The sequence below is a fragment of the Geotrypetes seraphini genome, chromosome 10, assembly GCF_902459505.1.
Source record: "Geotrypetes seraphini chromosome 10, aGeoSer1.1, whole genome shotgun sequence".
NCBI classification, from domain to species: domain Eukaryota; kingdom Metazoa; phylum Chordata; class Amphibia; order Gymnophiona; family Dermophiidae; genus Geotrypetes; species Geotrypetes seraphini.
In genome coordinates this window covers 143762755-143788647 of record NC_047093.1, presented here as the reverse complement: position 1 = coordinate 143788647, position 25893 = coordinate 143762755, and the positions used below count along the sequence as shown (strand labels likewise).

The 25893-nt window shown below is 47.8% G+C and overlaps 1 protein-coding gene across 1 annotated transcript in view; it reads left to right on the top strand.

Annotated features, from left to right (window-relative positions):
- SNRNP70 (small nuclear ribonucleoprotein U1 subunit 70) overlaps window positions 1-1287 on the top strand; it is a 38305-nt gene extending 37018 nt beyond the window's left edge. Inside the window, exon 10 of the mRNA XM_033961940.1 lies at window positions 209-1287. Coding sequence (XP_033817831.1) covers window positions 209-911 — 703 coding nt within the window. The 3' untranslated portion in view covers window positions 912-1287. The remainder of the gene's footprint in view (window positions 1-208) is intronic.
- Window positions 1288-25893: the final 24606 nt, after the last annotated feature.

The window sequence follows — 25893 nt, the reverse complement described above, 5'->3', positions numbered from 1 at the left end:
AGTTTTCATTATATAAACCATAGAAACTGTGGTCAGCCTGGGACTTTCACATTCTAGCCTTTTCTGTCTCCACCATTATAGGTTATGTGGGCCTTGAGCTTCCGATAAACTCTTTGCCATTGAAAATGGAATGTCCCAGGAATGAGAAGGGCAAAGCATGTAGTTAACCTGCCTGATGTGTGTTTTTTGTTGGTTTTCTATTTTCCAGAGATCGTGATAGAGAGAGAGAGCGTGACCGACGGGAGCGCAGCCGGGATCGGGATAAAGAAAGAGAGCGTCGCAGGAGCCGCTCACGGGAGCGCAGACGCCGGACTCGTAGCCGTGAGAAGGAGGAAAGGAAGCGCAGCCGTGAGAGGAGTAAGGAAAAGGAGAAAGAGAAGGACAAGGACAAAGACCGAGACCGGAAACGTAGGAGTCGAAGCCGGGACCGCAAGCGTGAGAGAGAGCGTGAACGAGACAAGAAAGAAGAAAGGGGGGAGGGTGATATGCTGGAAGGTGGTGAAGGCCTTATGGAAGATGTACAGATTGGAGATCTGGGCATAGATGGCATGGAATTGAAAACAGAGCCAGAGGATAAGAGCAGGGAGCGGGATAGAGACAGGGACAGAGAGAAGGACCGTGAGCGGGACAGGGACAGGAGACGCAGTCATAGGGGGGATAGAGACCGAGAGAGGAGACGGGATAGGGACAGAGACAGGGATAGGGACAGGGATCGAGAGCATAAGAGAGAGCGGGATAGGGGTGATCGTGGAGATAAGAGGGAAGAGAGAGGGCCAGATAACGGCATGATGCCAGAGCAGTTGGAAGAAACCAGTCAGGACATGTATTTGGATCAGGAGTCCTCCATGCATTCTGGCGATGGCTACATGTCTGCAGAAAATGGCTACCTTATGGAGCCACCCATGGAGTGAACACCTCTGTCATCCTTTCCCATCTGTGAACTCTTCCTCTGTTGGACCAATTTATCAGAGTGCTCGTAAACACCTGGCTCTACCCTTGCCATTGTTGCTCACTGGTGTGTGCAGGCTAGGAACTTTCATAACCAAAGGGAGCAATCAAAAGCCTCCCTGAACTTTCCCAGTGAAACTCAGACAGGCGCCTGTTTATACATATTTTTCTTTATTTTATTTTTTTTTTTAGTAATTTTTTTTTCAGTAGGTGGGTATGTTACCTGAGTTTATGTAGTGTTATATCCTCCTAGGAACTTGTGCAAGGTTTGCATTGCTGTAGAACTTTATTTTTTAATTGTGTCCAAAAGAATAAAATGGAAAATTGAATTTTAATGCATTACTGCCTCAATTTCTGCTTTGACATCTAAGAGGGTTTTTTTTAAATATAAAAAAGTCACTGACCATAGGTGGGTTGTTGAGGGAAGGGCTTATGAATTTACATGTACTAAGATACTTGGGAAGCCTTCTAGAAGGATTAGAATACAGAAACAGAGAAAATTATAGCAGATAATTCAGGCTGCCCATGCATGCTATCCACTCTCTCTTCCCCTCTTTAATTCAGATACTCTTAGTCTCCATCACCTATACCCACCACCCTTTCCATAAATAGATATTTCTTTAGGTTGTTCCTGACTGTTCTCATTTACCTGGTCAACTCCAAATGAGCATGGCAGGTAGATGGAATGGTTAGGTAAGAAGCCTGAGAGGAGCAAAGAGAATGAGTAGAAATGTAACCCATAATCAGGGAATCGGGTACCAAGGTTATCCCAGGACAAGCAGGCAGCATATTCTCAACAGGTGGTGACGTCACCAATGGAGCCCCGCAGCGGACAGCCTCGCAAGCAGACTTGCTTGAAGATCTTTGTAAGAGCTTACGAGTGCTGCACTGCGCATGCGCGAGTGCCTTCCCGCCCGAGTCAAGGCGCATGTCTCCTGTGAGGTACCTCAGTTCAACATTTTCCGCGGAGCCGAGAAGTCCTCTTCACTTCAGCTCTGCAGCTACTTTGTTGCCTTCTCGCACCGCGGCTTTGTTGTTTTTCTCAGTCACTGTGCCCACACATCTTTTTCTCCTTTTCTTTAAAAAAAAATAATAATAATAATAATTTTTTTTTTTCTTTTTGGTCGGCAGCCTTTCGGCCTAGGCCTGGCTGCTGAACCTCATTCTTTCGTCGGCCTTTCTTTTTTCTATGTCCCGGCCTCTTACCTGTTTCAAAAGTGTAGCCAATGCGGCAAGGTAATTTCACTCACCGACCCTCATCGTTGGTGTATTGCTTGCCTGGGTCCCAAACATTGCCCCGACACTTGTTCGCGCTGTGCTACCCTTCAACCGCGAGCCCTTTGCAGACGCTGTGCCAAAATTCTTCAATTATTTGGCACTATGGAGCAGTCTGCTGAGAGGGTCTCGACCTCGGCTTCGGGGACAGCCTCGACATCCAAGACCTCAACCCCGACACCCGAGGCTGCCTCGACCAAGGCCTCGACCTCAACACCTTCAGTCTCAAAGGCCTCACCTGCAGTCCCTTCTAAGTCTTCATCTGTGGGTAAGTCTCCTGTTTCTCCTTCAGGTACCCTTCCTAAGAAGCCTCCAGAGTCTCAGGCATCTCAGGCTGTGCCTACAGTCCTGCCAGCCTCTTCGAGACCTCCAGCTAAGCGTGCCTCCAAACATAGGGAATACTCATCCTCGAAGTCGCCCTCTTTGGAGCACACTGCTGCACCTTCGAGACATGATCCCTTCGTCTTGGTGCCTATGTTTGAGGATATGTTGAAAGCCATTCTGACCACTCAGATTTCCTTGATCATGGCTCAGCTCCTCCCGGCCTCCACCCTGCTTCCTACGAGCCAGCCTGAGCCTCCTGTTGAGGCACCTCGAGGTAAGCCTCAGAAGTCTTGTCGCTTATCATCCAGTGACTCTTCGCCTCCTCCTGGGACATGCTCTCCTGAAACTTGATCGAGGCATCTTGCTTCTAAGCGCAGTCAAGAGTTTTCTCAAGCAGAAAACCTCTCCCCCAGATACTGAGTCTTCTATGCCTCGTTTATCAAAGGCTGTTGAGACTTCTTCAAAACCTAAACATAGGTCTTGTAAAACTCACCGGCTGCTTCTCCTCGAAGTCCATCCAGGTCAAAGACTCCTCCATCGAGACCACTTCCGAGGGAGCCTTCTCCTCCTGCCTTGACCCACTCTGTTCCTCAGACCCTAGAGACTTTGCCATCGAGGCTTCTTAAGCGCAAACATTCTCTGACTCCTCCTGTCATTGGTAGTGGATCTTCTTCAGTGACTGTGTGGCTGGATTCTGAGCCTCTTTCTCAATATTCCAGAGAAGCTTCTTCCTATTCGGTTACTCCTAAGTCTTGCTCTTCTCCTGAGGGTTCTTCTGCCTTGAAGTCTGCCTCATTTGCGAGATTTGTCTTTGACATGGGGAAAGCTCTTCAGCTGGATCTCCACTCTGATTCCAAGTACACTCCTGAGTACTTGGCCGACATGGAGTTGCCTCATCCGCCCAAGCAGACCTTGAGGCTCCCTATGACTCCTGTTGTAAAGCAAGCTTTCTTCAGGAATATGGAAATTCCTTATTTCATTACAGCCATTCTTTCTAAGCTGGAATCCAGGTATCGCACCGTACCTTGTAAGAGATTTGAGAAATATCAATTGTCTCACCAGTCCTTGGTTGTGGAATCTTCATTAAAGAAAGCTCGAACATCTAAGCAGTATGCTGCGGTCCCTTCAGGCTGGGAGGGCCGTACCATGGACAAGTTTGGCCATAGACTGCATCGGAATTCCATGATGGCTAACAGAATTCTCAATTACACTTTCACTGCTTATTTTAATCACTTCCTCAAAATAATGCCTAAGTTTTATCCGGCTCTTGAGGAACAGTGTCTTCCAAAATTCAAACAGATTATTCGAACTCTATCTCAACTTCGACTCTTCATGCTGCAAGCCACATACGATGCCTTTGAGCTCTCTTCTAGAGTTTCTGCTTTTGCAGTAGCCATGCTTCGCCTTGCTTGGCTCCGCATTATTAATATGGATCCCAATTTGCAGGACCATCTAGCGAACTTGCCTTGCCAGGGAAATGAACTTTTTGATGATTCCATTGAAGCTGCTATAAAGCACCTCTCTGAACATGAGCGCTCTTTTGCTTCCTTGATTTGGCCGAAGCCTAAGACTCCTGCTCGGCCATACAAGCCTCCACCATGCCGTTATCCCAAAAAAATGACGCCAGCTTTCTCCAGGCCTTCGCCTAGATGACCGCCACAACGACAGCAGAAAGCTCAGACTCCTGCTGCGGCTAAACCAGCTCAGTCTTTTTGACATTCCTAGTCTGAGCATACCAACCTCCCTCCATCAGACTTCTCTTCTGCCCATAGGAGGTCGTCTTCACCATTTTTATCACCAGTGGGAGATGATCACCTCAGATCTCTGGGTTCTCACCATCCTTCAGGTGCCTCCAGATCGCCCTCCAAGAGAGTGTCTTTCCAATTCGTCGCAACTTCCTCTTCTTCAGGAAGCTCAGGCTCTTCTTCGCCTTTGAGCTGTCGAGAAGGTTCCCTAGAGCCAATGGGACATGGGCTTTTATTCCTGTTATTTTCTAGTCCCAAAGAAGACGGGAGACTTTCGACCCATTCTGAACCTCAGAGCCCTCAACCAATTTCTAGTCAAAGAGAAGTTTCAGATGCTTTCTTTACCAACTTTGTATTCCCTGATGAATCAGGGAGATTGGCTATGCTCTCTGGATCTCAAAGAGGCTTACACTCATATCCCGATTCATCCAGCCTCTCGCAAGTATTTAAGATTTCGGGTGGAGAATCTTCATCTACAATACAGAGTTCTTCCTTTCGGACTCGCCTCATCCCCCAGAGTCTTCACGAAGTGTCTGATAGTGGTTGCTGCAGCTCTCCATACCCAGGGTCTTCAAGTTTTTCCATACCTGGACGACTGGCTCATCAAAGCTCTCTCTCAACAAGGGGTTATTGCGGCGACCCGACAGATTATTATGTTCCTCCAATGTCTGGGGTTCGAAATCAACTTTCCAAAATCCCAGTTGAACCCATCTCAGTCTCTTCAGTTCATCGGGGCCACTCTGGACACTGTCCAGCTCAGTGTTCCTGCCTTGAACACGTCAGGATGCCCTCATTCGCCTTTGCCATCAAGTGTCTTATCTCGCATCAATTTCAGCGAGACAAATGATGATTCTACTCGGTCACATGGTTTCTACAGTTCACGTGACTCCTTTTGCCAGACTTCACCTTTCCATACCTCAGTGGACCCTGGCATCTCAGTGGCAACAAGCTACCGACCCACTTTCTCAACAGATTACGGTAACTCCTTTGTTGAGACAGTCTCTCCACTGGTGGATGCTCTCTTCCAATCTTTCCAGAGGTTTGCTGTTCCACACTCTCCCTCATCAGAAGGTTCTCACAACAGACTCATCAACCTATGCATGGGGAACCCATCTAGACGGTCTCCGTACCCAAGACCATTGGTCTCCCGCAGACCGTCTCTGTCACATCAATCTGTTGGAACTTGGAGCGATTTTTAATGCTCTCAAAGCTTTTCAACACCTTCACGACAACGTAGTCCTTGTCCGGACGGACAACCAAGTCGCCATGTACTATGTCAACAAACAGGGAGGTACGGGATCTCACTCCTTTTGTCAAGAGGCTCTGAAGCTGTGGGATTGAGCAATCCATCAAAACATCTTTCTCAGAGCTGTATACATTCAAGGTCGGCACAACTGCCTGGTGGACAAATTGAGTCGTCTTCTATAACCTCACGAATGGACACTCAATTCCTCGCCTCTCCGTAAGGTGTTTGCTTAATGGGAGACCCCTCTGATAGACCTCTTTGCGTCTCTCCTCAACAGCAAGCTGCCTCAGTTCTGCTCCCGGATATACTCTCCCCAGTGTCTCGAGGCAGATGCTTTCCTCCTGGACTGGATGGGTCAGTTTCTCTATGCCTTCCCTCCATTCCCTCTGATTCTCAAGACTCTTGTCAAGCTCAAGTCGCAACCTGCCACCATGATTCTGATAGCTCCTCAGTGCCCCAGACAACCGTGGTACTCCCTTCTACTTCAACTCAGCACCAGGGCGCCTCTGCTTCTACCAGTTTTTCCCTCTCTGCTTACTCAGAGTCAAGGATCCTTACTTCATCCCAATTTGTAGTCTCTACACTTAACAGCTTGGTACCTTTCAACCTATCTGACTCTGCAATTTTCTCAATCTGTACAGGACATTTGGTGGCTTCCAGAAAGCCATCCTCTAAGCAGTGTTACGGCCTGAAATGGACTAGATTTTCTGCTTGGTGTTCTACTCGCCAAATGGAGCCAATGTCATAAGAACATAAGAATTGCCATCTCCGGATAAGACCTTCGGTCCATCAAGTCCGGCGATCCGCACACGCGGAGGCCCAGCCAGGTGTACACCTGGCTTAATTTTAGTCACTCATATTGTGCCTCTTGTAAGGAGATGTGCATCTAGTTTGCTTTTAAATCCTGGAATGGTGGATTCCGCAATAACCTCCTCTGGGAGAGCATTCCAGGTGTCCACCACTCGTTGCGTGAAGCAGAACTTCTTGATATTTGTCCTGGACTTGTCCCCCCTTAGCTTCAGTCCATGTCCTCTTGTCTGTGTCACATTGGACATTGTAAATAATTTTTTTTCCTGCTCTATTTTGTCAATTCCTTTCAGTATTTTGAAAGTCTCGATCATATCCCCTCGCAGTCCCCTTTTCTTAAGGGAGAATAATCCCAGTGTCTTAAGTCGTTCATCATATTCCAAGTTCTCCATACCTTTTATTAGCTTTGTTGCTCGTTTCTGCACTTTCTCCAGCAGTTTTATATCCTTCATTAGGTTGGGAGACCGATGTCAGACACAGTATTCCAAGTGTGATCTGACCATTGCCCTATAAAGTGGCATTATAAGTTTCTCCGATCTACCGTATTTTCACGCATATAACGCGCGCGTTATACGCGTTTTTACCTACCGCGCATACCCCTCGCGCGTTATATGCGTGAGCGCGGTATACGAAAGTTTTCAAACATAGTTCCCACCCCGCCCGACGCCCGATTCACCCCCCCAGCAGGACCACTCGCACCCCCACCCCGAACGACCACTCGCACGCGCTCCCACCCGCACCCGCATCCACGATCGGAGCAAGAGGGAGCCCAAGCCCTCTTGCCCGGCCGACTCCCCGACGTCCGATACATCCCCCCCCCCCCGGCAGGACCACTCGCACCCCCACCCCGAAGGACCGCCGACTTCCCGACAATATCGGGCCAGAAGGGAGCCCAAACCCTCCTGGCCACGGCGACCCCCTAACCCCACCCCGCACTACATTACGGGCAGGAGGGATCCCAGGCCCAACCCGACCATGTGCCTCAGGCCGCGCCCCCAGGTGGGACCTAAGGCTCCAGGGCCTATTCTGATTGGCCCACGCGCCTTAGGCCCCACCAGTAGGCGGAGCTTTAGGACGGATGGGCCAATCCGGCCTCATTCCTTCGTTGGCTGCCTGCCGGACAGGCGGGTTTGGCTCCCGTCTGTCCGGCCAACTACCAAAGGTACGGGGAAGGGGGGTGGGGGGGTCGTGGGGGTCGCCAGGGGGGTCGCGGGTCGGCTGGGGGAGCGGTCGGAGGTTCTTAGGGGGGGCGGTCGTTGGGGGGGAGGGGGGTTTGCGTCGAGGGCAGGAGGGCCTGGGATCCCTCCTGCCCGTAATGTAGTGCGGGGTGGGGTTAGGGGGTCGCCGTGGCCAGGAGGGTTTGGGCTCCCTTCTGGCCCAACTACCAAAGGTACGGGGAAGGGGGGTGGGGGGGTCGTGGGGGTCGCCAGGGGGGGTCGCGGGTCGGCTGGGGGGGGCGGTCGGAGGTTCTTGGGGGGGGGCGGTCGTTGGGGGGAGGGGGGTTTGCGTCGAGGGCAGGAGGGCCTGGGATCCCTCCTGCCCGTAATGTAGTGCGGGGTGGGGTTAGGGGGTCGCCGTGGCCAGGAGTATTTGGGCTCCCTCCTGGCCCGATATTGTTGGGGAGTCGGCGGTCCTTCGGGGGGAGGGATGTATCGGACGTCGGGGGGGGGCATCAGGCTTTCAGGATGGGGACAGACCTTCAAGGGGGGACAGTGCACGGAAGTCAGGGGGGGGTGAACGGAGAGTCGGGACAGCGCACGGAGAGGCGGGGCAGTGCACGGAAGTCAGGGGGGGTGAACGGAGAGTCGGGACAGCGCACGGAGAGGCGGGGCAGTGCACGGAAGTCAGGGGGGGTGAACGGAGAGTCGGGACAGCGCACGGAAATTCAGGGCAGTGCACGGAAGTCAGGGGGGGGGTGAACGGAGAGTCGGGACAGCGCACGGAAAGTCGGGGCAGTGCACGGAAGTCAGGGGGGGGTGAACGGAGAGTCGGGACAGCGCACGGAGAGGCGGGGCAGTGCACGGAAGTCAGGGGGTGAACGGAGAGTCGGGCAGCATGCGCGGTATAATCGTGAGCGCGTTATACCAAAGTTTTTGTGCTTATCATCGTGATTTCTGCGCGCTATACACGTGTGCGCGTTTTATACGGGTGCGTGTTATTTGCGTGAAAATACGGTACTCGTGATTCCTTTCTTTATCATGCCTAACATTCTATTTGCTTTCTTTGCTGCTGCTGCGCATTGTGCTGACTGTTTCAGGGTCCTATCTATCAGTACACTCAGGTCCTTTCCTTGTTCGCTCTTACCCAGAGTTGCACCTGACATTCTATACTCGTGTTTCATGTTCTTTCTGCCTAAATGCATTACTTTTCACTTTTCCACATTAAACTTCATCTGCCATTTCTCCGCCCATTTCTCTAACTGACACAAGTCACTCTGGAGTTCCTTGCTATCCTTCTGCGATCTGATTGCCCAGCATAGCTTTGTGTCGTCTGCAAACTTGATGATCTCACTGGATGTTCCTTCTTCTAGGTCATTGATGAAAATATTAAATAAGATGGGCCCAAGTACCGAGCCCTAGGGCACACCGCTAGTCACTTTCTCCCAGTCTGAGAACTTCCCATTTATGCCCACTCTCTGCTTTCTGTTCTCCAGCCATTTGCCTATCCATCTTAGTATATCACCCTCTATTCCATGGCTTTGTAGTTTCCTGAGAAGTCTTTCATGTGGAACCTTGTCGAACGCTTTCTGGAAGTCCAAGTATATTATGTCCACCGGTTCTCCACTATCAATTTGTTTGTTTACGGTCTAAAAAAATTTAAGTAAATTCATCAAACATGATTTTCCTTTCCTGAAGCCATGTTGATTGGATCTCATCAGGTCGTGTGTATCCAAGTGCCAGACTATGCTATCTTCAGTGCTTCAACCATCTTTCCAGGGACAGACGTAAGACGCGCAGGTCTTTAGTTGCCCGGTTCTCCTCTTGATCCTTTTTTGAAAATTGGCGTGACGTTCGCCATCTTCCAATCGACTGGTATCTGTCCAGTTCTAATTGACAGGTTGGCAAGTTTTTGCAAAAGCTCTCCGATTTCAACCTTCAGTTCTTGTAAGACTCTCGGGTGAATTCCATCAGGTCCAGGGGATTTGTCACTTTTAAGATTGTCGATCTGGTAGTATATCTGGTCCAAGTCCACTTCTACTGTGGTGAGGCTGTCCTGTGTTACTCCTTTGAACACTTTCACTGCTTCTGGTATTGTTGCTTCTGGTATTGTTCCTTCGTAAAGACAGACGCAAAGAAGGAATTTAGTCTGTCTACAATTTGTTTGTCCTCCTTGATGTACCATTTTCTTCCCTGGTCATCCAGCGGTCCCACCGCCTCTTTTGCAGGTTTTTTTTCCTTTTACGTATCTAAAGAAGGGCTTGAAATTTTTGGCCTCTTGCGCTATTTTCTGCTCATAGTCCTTTTTGGCATCCCTCACTGCCTTGTGACATTTCTTCTGATCATCTTTGTGTTTGTTCCAAGCTTCGGTTGTTTTCGTGTGTTTCCATTTTTTAAAGGAGTCCTTTTCTTTTATGGCTTCCTTCACCTCTCTAGTAAGCCATGCCGGTTCTCTTTTGCCTTTAGTTTTCCTTTCTTTGGAAATCTGCGGAATGTAGAGATTTTGTGCTTCCGTGATAGTATTTTTCAGTAGGGACCATGCCTGATCTACTGTTTTAACTTTGTCCATCTTTTTCTTGAGCTGTTGTTTCACCATGGCTCTCATGCTATTGTATCTTCCTTTTTAAAGTTTAAGGTCGTGGTTAAGGTTTTGGTACGTTTCCCTTCCCGATGTCAAGTTTAAAGTTGATCATGTTGTGATCGCTTGTCCCCAGCGGGACCGCGACTTCTGCTTCTTTTATCGGTCCCGTAATGCCATTTAGGACCAAGTCCAAGGTGGCGTTTCCTCTCGTCGGCTCTCATAAGAACATAAGTACATAAGTAGTCGCCTCCGCCGGGGCAGACCAGAGGTCCAACCCGCCCAGCGGTCCGCTCACGCGGCGGCCCATCAGGCATATTGCCTGAGCAGCGGTCCCTGACTAATTTTATACCTACCTCTACACTTATCTCTAAACCTTCCACTACTCTTATCTGTACCCCTCAATCCCTTTGTCCTCCAGGAACCTATCCAGGTCTTCCTTGAAACCCTGTACTGTGCTATTTCCTATCACGGCCTCCGGAAGGGTGTTCCATGTGTCTACCACCCTCTGTGTGAAAAAGAATTTCCTTGCGTTTGTTCTAAATCTGTCCCCCTTCAATTTCATCGAGTGACCCCTTGTTCTTGTGGTTTCTTTCAAATTGAAAAATCTGTCCTTGTCAACCTTTTCGATGCCCCTCAGGATCTTGAAGGTCTCTATCATATCTCCTCTGAGTCTCCGCTTTTCCAGGAAGAACAGCCCCAGCTTCTTCAGTCTGTCAGTGTATGTAAGGTTTTCCATACCCTTAATCAGTTTAGTTGCTCTTCTCTGGACTCTCTCAAGCATTGCCATGTCCTTTTTGAGGTACGGTGACCAGTACTGTACACAGTATTCCAGATGCGGGCGCACCATAGCCCGGTACAGTGGCAGGATGACTTCCTTCGTTCTGGTCGAGATACCCTTCTTAATGATACCTAACATTTGGTTTGCTTTCCTCGAGGCTGTGGCGCACTGTGCCGACGCCTTCAATGTCGTGTCTACCATCACTCCCAGGTCTCTTTCCAGCTTACTGACCCCTAGCATTGATCCCCCCATTTTGTAAGTGAACATCGGGTTCCTTCTCCCTATATGCATGACCTTGCATTTCCCCACGTTGAAGCTCATTTGCCACTTTTTCGCCCATTCTTCCAGTGTCGTAAGATCCCTTTGGAGATCCTCGCAATCTGCCGTGGTTTCAACCTTGCTGAATAGTTTGGTGTCATCTGCGAATTTGATGACCTCACATTTTGTTCCCGCCTCCAGGTCGTCAATAAATATGTTAAACAGGAGCGGTCCCAGCACTGACCCTTGAGGGACCCCACTCGTGACCCCTTGCCAGTCCGAGTAGTGGCCCTTTACACCAACCCTCTGCTTCCTGTCTGCCAGCCAGTTTTTGATCCATCGGTGGACCTCCCCTCGCACCCCGTGATTCCATAGTTTCCTGAGCAACCGCTCATGTGGTACCTTATCGAAGGCTTTCTGGAAGTCTAGGTAAATTATGTCTATGGGTTCACCTTTGTCCACCTGGCTATTTACCCCCTCAAAGAAGTACAACAAGTTTGTGAGGCACGATCTACCCTTGCAGAACCCATGCTGGCTCGACCTTAGCTGTCCATTTTTTTCGATATGATCACAGATGCCGTCCTTAATCAGCGCCTCCATCATCTTTCCCGGGACCGATGTGAGGCTCACCGGCCTATAGTTTCCCGGGTCGCCCCTTGAACCCTTCTTGAAGATGGGCGTGACATTAGCTATTTTCCAGTCCTCCGGGATCTCTCCAGTTTTTAGGGATAGGTTGCATATTTGCTGAAGTGTCTCTGCTATTTCATTCCTTAATTCCTTGAGCACCCTTGGGTGAATGCTGTCTGGACCTGGCGACTTGTCGCTCTTTAGCTTGTCTATCTGCCTGAGGACATCCTCCTGGCTCACCTCTAGTTGGACCAGCTTGCTATCTTGATCTCCATTTTCTGTTTCCTCTGGTTCCGGAATGTTGGATGTGTCCTCCCTCGTGAAGACCGACGTAAAGAAGTCGTTTAACTTGTCAGCTATTTCTTTTTCCTCCCTCACTACTCCCTTTCTATCCCCATCATCCAAGGGCCCCACTTCCTCCCTCGCTGGTTGTTTTCCCTTTACATACCTGAAGAATGATTTGAAATTTTTTGCCTCTCCCGCTAGTCTCTCTTCATATTCCCTCTTTGCTCTCCTAACCACCCGGTGGCACTCCTTCTGTCTTTCCTTGTGATCCTTTTGGTTGGCCTGCGTTTGATCCTGTTTCCATTTTTTGAACGATGCTTTCTTGTCACTGATCGCCTTTTTTACAGCAGCCGTTATCCATGCTGGGTTCTTTATTCGATTTTTCTTGCACTCTTTTCTGAACCTGGGGACGTACAGGTTCTGTGCTTTTGTTCCAGGAAGCAGTCCCCTAGTGCTTCCAGGAACTTGGCCTCCTTGCCGCAGTTCAAGATTCCCAGGTTCCAGTCCATTCCCTGGAAATTTAAGTCTCCCATGATTATTACATTACCTGTCTTACATTCTTGTTTAATTTCCTCTTATCATTTCTGAGTCTGTCTCCTCTGTCTGTCCTGGGGGTTGATAGTAAAGGCCAATTTTTGTGTCTGCACCATTGTGTCTAGGAATCTTGATCCAGAGGGACTCTCGTAGCCTCTCTAACAGTTTCTACTCCATCCTGAACATATAAGGCAATACCTCCACCTTTCTTCCCTACTCTATCTCTTTTGTATAGTTTGTATCCCTGTAGTACTGTGTCCCATTTGTTTTCATCATTCCACCATGTTTCTATTATGCCAATGATTTCCAGTTCATCGTGTCTTGCTATTGTCTCTAATTCTCCCATTTTGTTTCTCAGACTTCTAGCATTCGTATACATAAATTTGAGTTCCCTTTGTGTTACCTTCTTGGACTTTCTAAGTTTAGTAGTCTACTGTTTCTTTCACGGTATCCTTTTCTGCTCCTGCGTTGTCTCCCTTATTTGCTTTGTGGTCGTCCCCTCCCGTGTCTGAGTAGTTGTCTGTAGTTCCTTCGGGGTATCCTGTCGCCCGGGCCATCGACTGGTGGTCGATTGTCGGCTTTCCCCTGTCCTTTAGTTTAAAGCCTTCTCGATGGCCCTCTTCATGTTGCCTGCCAAAACTCTTGCTCCTTCCTTGTTGAAGTGTAGTCCGTCCTTTCTGTAGTACTTGCTTTTTCCCCAGAACGCCGTCCAGTTGCGCCGAAGTCAAAGCCTTCCTCTGCGCACCATCGTCTCATCCAGGCGTTGATCGCTTGCAATTCCCCTTGTCTCTTTCCATTTGCTCTTGGTACCTGGAGGATCTTCAGTTTTCTTCCAAGTGAGCGAAGCTAGCCCTTCATCTCTTCACTGTCATACTTCCGTCCGCTCACATCATTGGTTCCCATGTGGCTAAGCACAGCAGTATCCTCTCCCCATGCACTGTCTATGATCCTGGAGATCCTGTTGGCCACATCCTTCACTCTTGCTCCAGGCAGGCAGGTGACGATTCTATCCTCTCTCCCTCCTGCGGTGTATACCTCCTTGGCTTCTGTTTTGGATTATTTACTTCACTTATCACAATCTGGCCTCTAGTCTACATCTTTCCGAGTCCATCTCAGTGCGATTGCTGCTTTCCATCAGCCTCTTGATGGGAAACCCCTGTCTGCACATCCTGTGGTTTCCTGCTTCATGAAAGGACATTTTAATGTAAATCCACCGCTCAAACTACCTCCAGTGGTCTGGGATCTCAATGTTGTCCTGGCTCAATTGATGAAGCCTCCATTTGAACCAATTGATAAGGCTCATCTGAAGTATCTTACTTGGAAAGTGGTTTTTCTGATTACCCTCACTCTGCTCTAAGAGTCAGTGAGTTACAAGCCTTGGTTGCGGATCCACCTTTCACAGTTTTCCACCATGACAAAGTGGTCCACCATACTCATCCAAAATTCTTGCCTAAAGTTGTTTCAGAATTTCACATCAATCCTATTGTTCTTCCAGTATTTTTTCCATAGCCTCATTCTCACCCTGGAGAAGTGGCACTCCATACTTTGGACTGTAAGTGTGACTTGGCTTTCTATTTGCAACGCACTCAACATCACAGAACAGCCCCACAACTTTTCATCTCCTTCGATCCAAATAAGTTGGGGCATCTGTCTCAAAGCGAACCATATCCAACTGGATGGCTGCTTGCATCTCTTTCTGCTATGCTCAGGCTGGTCTCCCTCTGCAGGGTCGAGTCATGAGCCACAGAGTTAGAGAAATGGCAGTGTCTGTAGCTTTCCTCAGATCAACTCCTATTGAGGAAATCTGCAAGGCTGCCACTTGGTCCTCAGTTCATACATTCACCTCTCATTACTGTCTGGATACTTTCTCCAGAAGGGATGGCCATTGTGGCCAGTCTGTTTTACAAAATCTCTTTTCTTAACTTGCCAACTCTCCCTCCATCCCATTATGCTTAGTTTGGCGGTCACCTACCTATTGAGAATATGCTGCCTGCTTGTCCTGGGATAAAGCACAGTTACTTACCGTAACAGTTGTTAACCAGGGACAGCAGGCGCATATTCTCACAACCCACCCTCCTTCCCTGGTTGGCTTCTTAGCTAGTTATCTGAACTGGGGGTACCTCACAGGAGACGCGCACCCTGACTCGGGTGGGAAGGCACTTGCGCATGCGCAGTACAGCACTCGTAAGCTCTTACAAAGATCTTCAAGCAAGTCTGCTTGCGAGGCTGTCCGCTGCGGGGCTCCGTCTTTGACGTCACCCACCTGTTGAGAATATGTGTCTGCTGTCCATAGATAACAACTGTTACGGTATGTAACTTGCTCTTCATTCAAACACCATGTGAGTCAAAATCAGAATCTTGAACTGAATTTGAAATGAAACGGAGCCAGTGGTGACAGATTGGAAGAGTTATGCTATCATACTTCTGTACAGTTGTCAAAAGACATGTTTTGAATAGTCTGAATTTGAGAAGGCTTGCACAAAGACCAGCATAAACTGTTACAGTAGTCCAAACAAGAGATAAGCATAGAGGAGGGAAATAAAGGACACATCATCAAAACAATGTCCCATTGCCAGAGAGCTAGAGAAAAAAAAAAGATTTTATTACTAATCATTTCTATAGCATTACTAGACATACTCAGCACTGTACATAAGAAAACAGAAGATGATCCCTGCTCAAAAGAGCTTACAATCTAGAGGCGGTCTTGCTTTGCATCATTATGTTGGTTGTGTCTTGCTTTGCATCGTTACGTCAAATTCGATTGATACATCCTTACATAGACAAAACTTGTTGTGAGTCTTTGATACACACTTTCGTTATCTCAAAATTAGATTACTGCAATATTATTTACACTGGTCTTCCGAAAATAGCTATTAAAAAATTGCAGACTATCCGAAATACTGCCATTAGAGAATTAACAAACGCCCGTAGCTATGACCATGTCACTCAGCTTCTGAAAGATTTTCATTGGCTTCTGATATGTCAAGACTAATGCATAAAGCTTTGACTCTAACTTTCAAAGCATTACGGACAGGACAACCAAAATATTTAGCCAATCTTTTTATCCCATATAGACCAGCTAGAAATTTACGTTCCACTAATGGTCATCAATTATCCTTACCTACAGGCCACTTAGTGAGATCAACCTCTACATTTAATTCTGCTTTTTTTGCTTCTTTAAGTTATCTATGGAATTTGTTGCCATTAGAATTACGTAGTGAACTCTCATATATTAAATTTAGAAGTCAGTTAAAAACTTATCTTTTCGGATTGACATTATTAATTGCTTTTTCAATCGGGATATTTAGTATCATATTGGTACAAACGTTGGGGGAGAGATTTGTAGTTGCTGCTTTTCACAATTGTATTTTAAGTTTTTATAATCTTTTTTATTTCTATTTTAATTAGTTTACTTTGTAATTTATTATTTTCTTTGTATTTTTTTTGTAATACCATGTTTATTAAGACAAATGATAACCATACACAAAGCATATCCAAATCAAAACAGAAGTAGCATCCAGGTCAATAAATAAACCAGCAGGAGAGCCAGCAGTAACAACACCAAATACAGCGGCCCGATGCCTGTAGATACAAATACATGAATGAACAATATCAAAGAACAATATCAAAACCGTGCTGATACGGAGCTACTAGTACTGTCCTTTGTATTTTACTTTCCGATTTATTATGGAGTTCTTTTCTTTTTTTGTTTAGTGCTATGTAAACCACTATGATGATGTATCGAATAGTGGTCTATAAATACTAATAAACATCAATATATTGTACTTGGGGAAATTACAGAAGGAATGATAAGACAGGTACGGGTGCTTAGAAGGTGGGTTGGAGTTAGAAATTTAAGGTATCTTCAAAGAAATGGGCTTTGAGTCTGGATTAGAATACTGCCAGAGATGGAGCTTGATGTATCAAGTCATGCAGTTTGTTAGTGCAGCAAAGTAGAAAGGACAAAGTCGAGTTGGCCGTAGAGGAGAAGGGTATACATAAGAGAGACTTATCCGATGAGCGGAGTGCCTGGGGGGGGGGGAGTGTGGGGAAAGATGAGAGGAGAGATACTGAGGAGCTGCAGAGCAAATACACTTCTAGATCATTAAGAGGAGATTGAACTGTATGCAGAAACAGGGAGCCAATGAAGTGATTTGAGGAGAGGGGTAATGTGGGTATAGTGATACTGATGGAATATGAGGTGTGCAGCAGAGTTCTGAATAGATTGAAGGGGAGAGGTTTTGCTACAGAGGACAACTGAAGATCAAACGACAGGCAATAGTCCAAATGGACGCCAAAAATATTTGATGAGTCCAGTAGACTCTGACAGGCCCAGAATGACAGGAATTATAGAGGGATGAGTTTCAAATTTAATAAGTTCTTGATATACTGCCCATTGAATAGCATCTGAGCGGTTTACAAAATGAAATAAGGTACAGCAAGACTAACAATACATATGTGGATTATAAATATAGGGTAAGAGGGGAGAAAAGGAAACGATTAACAGAAAAGGGGTGTAGAAGTTGAGGGAAGAAAAGGAAGACTGCAGGCTAGAGCCAAAGGGCGTCTCCATCAGTTAATGAAAAGGTAAGTGTGTAAGTCATAGGCATCCTTCAACAGGAAGGTTTTAAATGCAGATTTAAACCTGTCCAGAGAGGTTTCCAGTCTGAGATAAGTGGGTAGAGCATTCCAAAGAGTGGAACTGTAATGGAAAAAATTTACTGACAGGTGGCGTAATAGGTAATTTGTCTACGGGATGGAATAACTAATAGTTCTGCTGTGGGGAATGTAGGATATTAGTAGGTGTATATGGAATCAGGAGATGATCAAGAAAGGATGAGGTACGGTTTTGATGAATTTTAAAGATCAGCAACAAGATTTTATAAGAGATTGTTATTTATCAGTAACCAGTGAGCTTATTTAAGGACAGGAGTGACATAAGCAAACATTTTTGCTCCCATGAGCAGTTTTATTGAAGTGTTCTGGATCAATTCAAAGCAAGGGAGGTGACCAGAAAGCCCAAAGGCTACACATTTAGAAGCATTTAAAACAAGGCAAAGAGAAGTAAGCTAGTCAGATGCTGAATCTAGACAGCACTGGTTATCATGGAGATCAGGACCATCAAGTTAATGACCACTTTCAAGATGATGTGGCTTATATCACAGGGTCATGTCAGGGGTGGCAAAGTTGAAGCTGAAGCAGGTAGGAACTTCTCAGGGTCTAACAACAGAAAGAACATCTTGGGTCACATGACTCGTGGTGGTGGTGGGATAATTCAAAGCTGAAGTGGGTAGGAGGCTCTCCCGGGGGGGGGGGGGGAGGGGGGTAGTTTCTAACAGAAGCAAGAATGCCAAGGGTTGCACTATATCCTTTTTGTGGTGTGGTGACCAGAACAGCACACATTACTTGAAGTGTGGTCACAGACCTCTACAGAGGCATCATAATGTTCTCAGTTTTGTTCTTTTCATGTAATCCCTTAAATTTCTGCTTGCTTTTTTTTTTTAAGCAACCACAGCACAATTTCAACTGGGAACACTACCCCTCTAATGCATGAATAGATCCATAAATCACCCCTCCCCTTTTCTGCATACCTTGGTTAAAAAAATGTATAGGAGAGGGTGGACCATTTCTAATGAGAGGGAGAATATTTTTGGAAGACTTTACTGGTCCATTTCAAAGAAAGGTAGCTCTCATTGGGGCCCAATATTCTAGGTTTCTGTAGCCGACAATGCACACTTCTATTTGCAGGCATTTAAAAATAGAGAACAGACAGAACAGACTCCACAGGCTCTCGAAGCAATATGCCTTGCTTGACTTAGGGGGCAAGGCTTACTGCTGAGGCTCCTCTAAAAAAATGTGGGGAGGTGGAGGAAGTGGGGGGAGGGACCCCGCTCGAGACCCGCCGGGTTTGACACCCCCGAGGTCGGACGGACCCCCAAACAGGGCCCGACCAAGCTCCGTCCGGCCAAAAACAGGGACAATAAACCCCTAAACAAATTCCAACAGCCCTACCAAGGGAGATGGGCACAGATCACTCACACCTGCTGGAGACTGAAAGAAGACTGAGGGAAATAGAGAGGAGGGGCTAGGATATACTGTCCCAAAGTTTTGTTTTCAGTCTCCACCTGCTGGTCATGATCAGATATATACCCACTCGTAAAGTTAACCTCTACTGGTCTGGAGAGTGCTAAAGAATTGTGTTTCTGTATCGCTTGGTAGACTGGTATAGTCCTTATGAATAGGTTATATGCTTCACTGCTACCAGCAGGTGGAGACTGACCACAAACTTGTATATCAAGCTAGAATCTCCCTAGCAACTCAGTCTTCCTCAGTCTCCATTAGCAGGTGGTAAGACTAAATCGGCTCCCCTCTTAGTACTGTTGAAGTCATGTTTTGGGCTCCTGGGTTCCCCTTTTGTGCCGGATAGAGCTTGGACGGGTCCTGTTTAGGGATCCATCTGACCTTGGGGGTGTTAAACTCGGCGGGTCTCATGCTGGGTCCCTCCTCCCACCTTCCACCTCCCTATACTTTTGTAGAGGTGCCTCAGCCAGCGGCTTGGCCCCCTGGTTGGTCAGCCCTCCAGCTTTGAGAGCTGTGGACTCCGTTCTGTAAACCCCCCCCCCCCCCCACAAAAGACAAAATCCTGAGGTGTGCCGGTCTAAAGGGCTCATTTCCCTTTAAAACTGCCTTTTTACTGTATTTTCTCATCTAACTGGCACTTTCAGCTAGGGTGGTTTTTCAGCACAATGAGCACTTTTAAAGGAAATAAAATGCTCATTGTGCTCCAGACGCGAGGTACTTGTGGCTGGCCTGTGCAAGCATGCAGGCCAGAGCAGTGGGGTCGCCTCGTCGGCAGCAGATGCCAGTAGCCTGGACACCCCACCACATGTACCTCGCGAAGGATTCCCTTACTGCCAGAGGGGCTGGGGATTCCCTTTTTGTGTCAGTCGGTTCCTCGGCCTCAGCGTCGGGAAAGTCCCAGGCTTTTCAGACACAACAGGCCGTAGGAGCTCCGATTTTGGCGGTTTCAGGTCCAATTTCGATGGGAACCTCCTTCATTTCTGTTACCTCAGGTGACCTTCCCCCTCTTCTGGAAATACAGGGTCAAGGTATGACAGGATTCCTTTGGGGGCCATCGGGGGGTTTTCCCCCTGAATTTGTTAGCTCTTTGTAAAGCTTATGTGCTGGCACTGGATGTCCCATGTCAACTCCGGGAGTCTCAGGGGGGGTGGGGGGAGGTGTTTGCCTTTGACATCTTCCCTGGTGTGGCCCCACACAGCGGCAGTTTTGCCCCCCTCTGCTCCTCTCTTATCCAAACGCACAAGGGTCTCTTGGGATGAGGATTTTTGCCCAGAGGAGCAAGATGTTATTGATGAGGACCTGAACCCTTGGGGAAATTTTCAGGATCCTCTTGGGGGGTCGGATTCTGCCAGTGAGGGGTTCGAGCACTCCCCAGCTGGTGAAGATGTGTCTGTGGTGCGCATTTTTCAGCGGGAAGAGCTTCATGAGTTAATTCTTCAGGTCTCCTTCATTTTGCACTTTGAGGACACCGTGTTGGAGCCCCCGCATACAGTGGACTCCTTGCTTAAGGGGATCGCCTCTGCTTCCCGCTCTTTTCCTAAGCATCAGGATATTCGGGATATGCTTGCACAGTGGCAGGTGCCGGAAGCTCCCTTTCGTTTTGTGCGTTTCATGGCCCGCCTATATCCCATTCCTAAAGGGGATAGGGACACTGAAGTCGCCTGTAGTGAATGCGGTGGTCTCGGCCATCTCTAAGAGGCATACCGTGTTTGTTGAGGGCGGTGTGGCCTTGCAGGACCTGGAGGAGGGTAACTTAGAGTCCCTCCTTAAACAGTTTTGATGTGACAGCTCTGGCGGTCCAAGCGGCGATGTGTGGCAGGCTGGTGGCTCGGGCATGTTTTTGCTGGGCTGAATATGTGCTTGACAGTAAATCTGTGGATTGGGAATTGCTCAAGTGCAAGATAGCAAAGATTGAATTGGCTGCTTCTTATCTTTCAGATGCCCTGTATGACCTCAGTGGCAACTCACCGCACCTTGTGGCTTCGCTCGTGGTTGGCAGACTCGGCGTCCAAAGCTCAGTTGACAAAGTTTCCTTTTAAGGGATCTTTCTTTTTTAGTGAGGACCTGGACAGGTTGGTTCAGACTCTCACTGATTCTAAAGTGCTTCATTTGCCTGAGGATAGGCCTAGGGTGCTGACTCAAGGTAGCACTGCTCGTGGGCACAGGCATGATTTCTGCCCTGGTCGAGGGGCTGCCTCTTTTCAGTCCCCTGGGTTCTCTAGAGGCAGGTTCTTCCAGCGCATGCAGTCCTTTCGTAGGGCCCGCCGGGTCCCCTGCCGCCCATCATACCGAATGACTCTTGGTTCTGGTCTTGGTTCTGGAGGGCACCTGGCTGAGGGATTTTTATCCAAAGTGGGCAGATGACATGTCCGATCATTGGATCTGGAGGTGATTCAGGGCGGTTATGCTCTGGAGTTTGCCCGTTCCTTGCCATATCGTTTTCTCACTTCTCCCTTGCAGGTGGCGTGGAAGCAGCAGGCCTTTCACCAGACCCTTCAAAGATTGTTGGATCTCCACGCAGTGGTTCCAGTTCACCCGCAGGAGTGGGGCACAGATTGGTACTCGATTTACTTTGTGGTGCCAAAGAAAGAAGGGACCTTTCGGCCCATCCTGGAATTGAAGGGGGGTCAACAGGGCTCTTCACATGTCTTCCTTCTGCATGGAAACTCTGCGTTCTGTGATGACAGAGGCCTACTTACACATTTTTATTCGGACCTCCTATCATCGCTACCTGCGCTTTGCGATCTTGGGGCAACATTATTAGTTCTGTGCATTTACCTTTGGTCTAGCCACAGCTCCGCGGATGTTCACCAAGGTGATGGTGGTCGTCACGGCAGCAATGTGCAAAGAGGGCATTCTAGTTCATCCCTACCTGGACGACTGGTTGATTCGAACAAAGTTGTTCCAGGGGAGCAACCATGTCACGGCTCTAGTGGTGGAATTTCTGCAGTCGCTGGGATGATAGTTAACCTTGTCAAGAGCCGGCTGTCTCCATCTCATCGCCTGGAGTATCTAGGAGTGCTCTTTGACACCTCCTTGGGGAAGGTCTTCCGGATGCCCGGGGAAGCAAATTACAATCTCAGATTTGCCTGCTTATGGCATCCCGGTGTCCTTGGGTGCAGGATTTCCTCCAAGTTTTGGGGTCGATGGCAGACTCCCTCGATGTCCTCGGCGTCCTTTTCAGTATGCTCTTTGGAGGTGGTTGTCTCAGTGGAACAGTCTGGATCACCTTGTTCCGCTTCTGGACTTAGCTTGGGGCAGTCTTCGTTGGTGGCTGCAGACCCCACATCTGGTACAAGGGGCAAGTCTGGATCAGCCGCAGTGAACGGTGCTGCCCACGGATGCCAGGCTTCTCGGTTGGGGAGCTCAGTGTCTAGGTCACTCAGCTCAGGGCACCTGGTCCACGGAGGCTTCTTGGTTGATCAATGTCTTGGAGACAGAGCCATCCGTTTGGCGTTGTTAGCCTTCCAGTCCTTTCTGATGGGCAAGTCAGTTAGGATTCTGTCGGACAATGCCATGGCGGAGGCCTATTATCAATCATCAGGGGGGCACCAGGAGCACTTTGGTGGCACAGGAGGCAACTCTGCTCATATTCTGGTTTGAGTTGCACCTTCAGGAAATATCAGCATCCCACATAGCCGGAGTGGAGAACGTTCAAGCACAGACTTCTAAGTCGTCACGTGCTAGATACCGAAGAGTGGTGTCTCAGCCCAGTGGCTTTTCAGTTGATAGTGCAGTTTTGGGGTCAGCCCCTCATGGTCAGCCACAAGGGTCAACGCCAAAACACCCTACTTCTTCAGTCGTCGCAGAGACGGTCAGGGTGAGGGCCTGGATGCTCTGGTTCAATCATGGCCAACGGAGAGACTGTTGTATGTGTTCCCTCCATGGCCATTAGTGGGCAAAATTCTTCCCACATAATTCGCCATCCAGGCCTCATGGTTCTTGTGCCTCTAGATTTGCCTCGATGACTGTGGTACGCGAATCTGGTGAGGCCTCTGGTGGGGGATCCTCTGCCTCTCTTGGATGACCTTCTGCCTCTGGGTCCCATGCCAATGTTCAGTCTGGGTCGCTTCTGTCTTACGGCTTGGCTCTTAAAAGGTGTTGCCTAGGTAAAAAGGGGTATTCAGATAAAGTGATCTCCACTCTCTTGGGATCCCGGAGGCTTTCCACCTCTCTGGCTACTGTGAGGGTTTGGTGTTTCTTTTGAGGAGTGGTGTGATGCGCATAGTAACATAATAACATAGTAGATGACGGCAGATAAAGACCCGAATGGTCCATCCAGTCTGCCCATCCTGATTCAATTTAAAAATTTTTTTTTTTTTTTTTTTCTTCTTAGTTATTTCTGAGCAAGAATCCAAAGCTTTACCCGGTACTATGCTTGGGTTCCACCTGCCGAAATCTCTGTTAAGACTTACTCCAGCCCATCTACACCCTCCCAGCCATTGAAGCCCTCCCCTGCCCATCCTCTACCAAACGGCCATACACAGACACAGACCGTGCAAGTCTGCCCAGTAACTGGCCTTAGTTCAATATTTAATATTATTTTCTGATTCTAAATCTTCTGTGTTCATCCCACGCTTCTTTGAACTCAGTCACAGTTTTACTCTCCACCACCTCTCTCGGGAGCGCATTCAAGGCATCCACCACCCTCTCCGTAAAGTAGAATTTCCTAACATTGCCCCTGAATCTACCACCCCTCAACCTCAAATTATGTCCTCTGGTTTTACCATTTTCCTTTCTCTGGAAAAGATTTTGTTCTACGTTAATACCCTTTAAGTATTTGAACATCTGAATCATATCTCCCCTGTCTCTCCATTCCTCTAGGGTATACATATTCAGGGCTTCCAGTCTCTCCTCATACGTCTTCTGGCGCAAGCCTCCTATCATTTTCGTCGCCCTCCTCTGGACCGCCTCAAGTCTTCTTACGTCTTTCGCCAGATACGGTCTCCAAAACTGAACACAATACTCCAAGTGGGGCCTCACCAATGACCTGTACAGGGGCATCAACACCTTCTTCCTTCTACTGACTACGCCTCTCTTTATACAGCCCAGAATCCTTCTGGCAGCAGCCACTACCTTGTCACACTGTTTTTTCGCCTTTAGATCTTCGGACACTATCACCCCAAGGTCCCTCTCCCCGTCCGTGCATATCAGCTTCTCTCCTCCCAGCATATACGGTTCCTTCCTATTATTAATCCCCAAATGCATTACTCTGCATTTCTTTGCATTGAATTTTAGTTGCCAGGCATTAGACCATTCCTCTAACTTTTGCAGATCCTTTTTCATATTCTCCACTCCCTCTTCGGTGTCTACTCTGTTACAAATCTTGGTATCATCTGCAAAAAGGAACACTTTTCCTTCTAACCCTTCAGCAATGTCACTTACATACATATTGAACAGGATTGGCCCCAGCACCGAACCCTGAGGGACTCCACTAGTCACCTTGCCTTCCTTCGAGCGACTTCCATTAACCACCACCCTCTGGCGTCTGTCTGACAGCCAGTTTCTGACCCAGTTCACCACTTTGGGTCCTAACTTCAGCCCTTCAAGTTTGTTCAACGGCCTCCTATGAGGAACTGTATCAAAGGCTTTGCTGAAATCCAAGTAAATTACATCTAGCATATGTCCTCGATCCAGCTCTCTGGTCACCCAATCAAAAAATTCAATCAGGTTCGTTTGGCACGATTTACCTTTTGTAAAGCCATGTTGCCTCGGATCCTGTAACCCATTAGATTCAAGGAAATACACTATCCTTTCTTTCAGCAACACTTCCATTATTTTTCCAACAACTGAAGTGAGGCTCACCGGCCTGTAGTTTCCTGCTTCATCCCTGTGACCACTTTTATGAATAGGGACCACATCCGCTCTCCTCCAATCCCCAGGAATCACTCCCGTCTCCAGAGATTTGTTGAACAAGTCTTTAATAGGACTCGCCAGAACCTCTCTGAGCTCCCTTAGTATCCTGGGATGGATCCCATCTGGTCCCATCGCTTTGTCCACCTTCAGTTTTTCAAGTTGCTCATAAACACCCTCCTCCGTGAACGGCGCAGAATCTACTCCATTTTCTCGTGTAACTTTGCCAGACAATCTTGGTCCTTCTCCAGGATTTTCTTCTGTGAACACAGAACAGAAGTATTTGTTTAGCACATTTGCTTTCTCCTCATCACTCTCCACATATTTGTTCCCAGCATCTTTTAGCCTAGCAATTCCATTTTTTATCTTCCTCCTTTCACTAATATATCTGAAAAAAATTTTATCTCCCTTTTTTACATTTTTAGCCATTTGTTCTTCCGCCTGTGCCTTCGCCAAACGTATCTCTCTCTTGGCTTCTTTCAGTTTCACCCTGTAGTCCTTTCTGCTCTCCTCTTCTTGGGTTTTTTTATATTTCATGAACGCCAACTCTTTCGCCTTTATTTTCTCAGCCACTAGGTTGGAGAACCATATCGGCTTCCTTTTTCTCTTGTTTTTATTGATTTTCTTCACATAAAGGTCCGTAGCCATTTTTATCGCTCCTTTCAGCTTAGACCACTGTCTTTCCACTTCTCTTATGTCCTCCCATCCTAACAGCTCTTTCTTCAGGTACTTCCCCATTGCATTAAAGTCCGTACGTTTGAAATCTAGGACTTTAAGTATCGTGCGGCCGCTCTCCACTTTAGCCGTTATATCAAACCAAACCGTTTGATGATCGCTATTTCCCAGGTGAGCACCCACTCGAACATTAGAGATACTCTCTCCATTTGTGAGGACCAGATCCAATATCGCTTTTTCCCTTGTGGGTTCCGTCACCATTTGTCTGAGCAGAGCCTCTTGAAAGGCATCCACAATCTCCCTACTTCTTTCCGATTCCGCAGACGGAACATTCCAGTCCGCATCCGGCAGGTTGAAATCTCCCAACAGCAGAACCTCCTCTTTCCTTCCAAACTTTTGGATATCCACAATCAGATCCTTATCAATTTGCTGCGATTGAGTCGGAGGTCTGTAGACTACACCCACGTAGATAGAAGTTCCATCTTCTCTTTTCAGAGCAATCCATATCGCTTCTTCCTCTCCCCAGGTCCCTTGCATTTCGGTCGCTTGGATATTGATCTTTACATAGAGAGCTACTCCTCCTCCTTTATGACCATCTCTGTCCTTCCTAAAAAGATTATATCCCGTTATGTTTGCATCCCATCCATGTGATTCACTGAACCATGTCTCTGTGATAGCAACAATATCTAGATCTGCCTCTAATATCAGGGCTTGCAGAT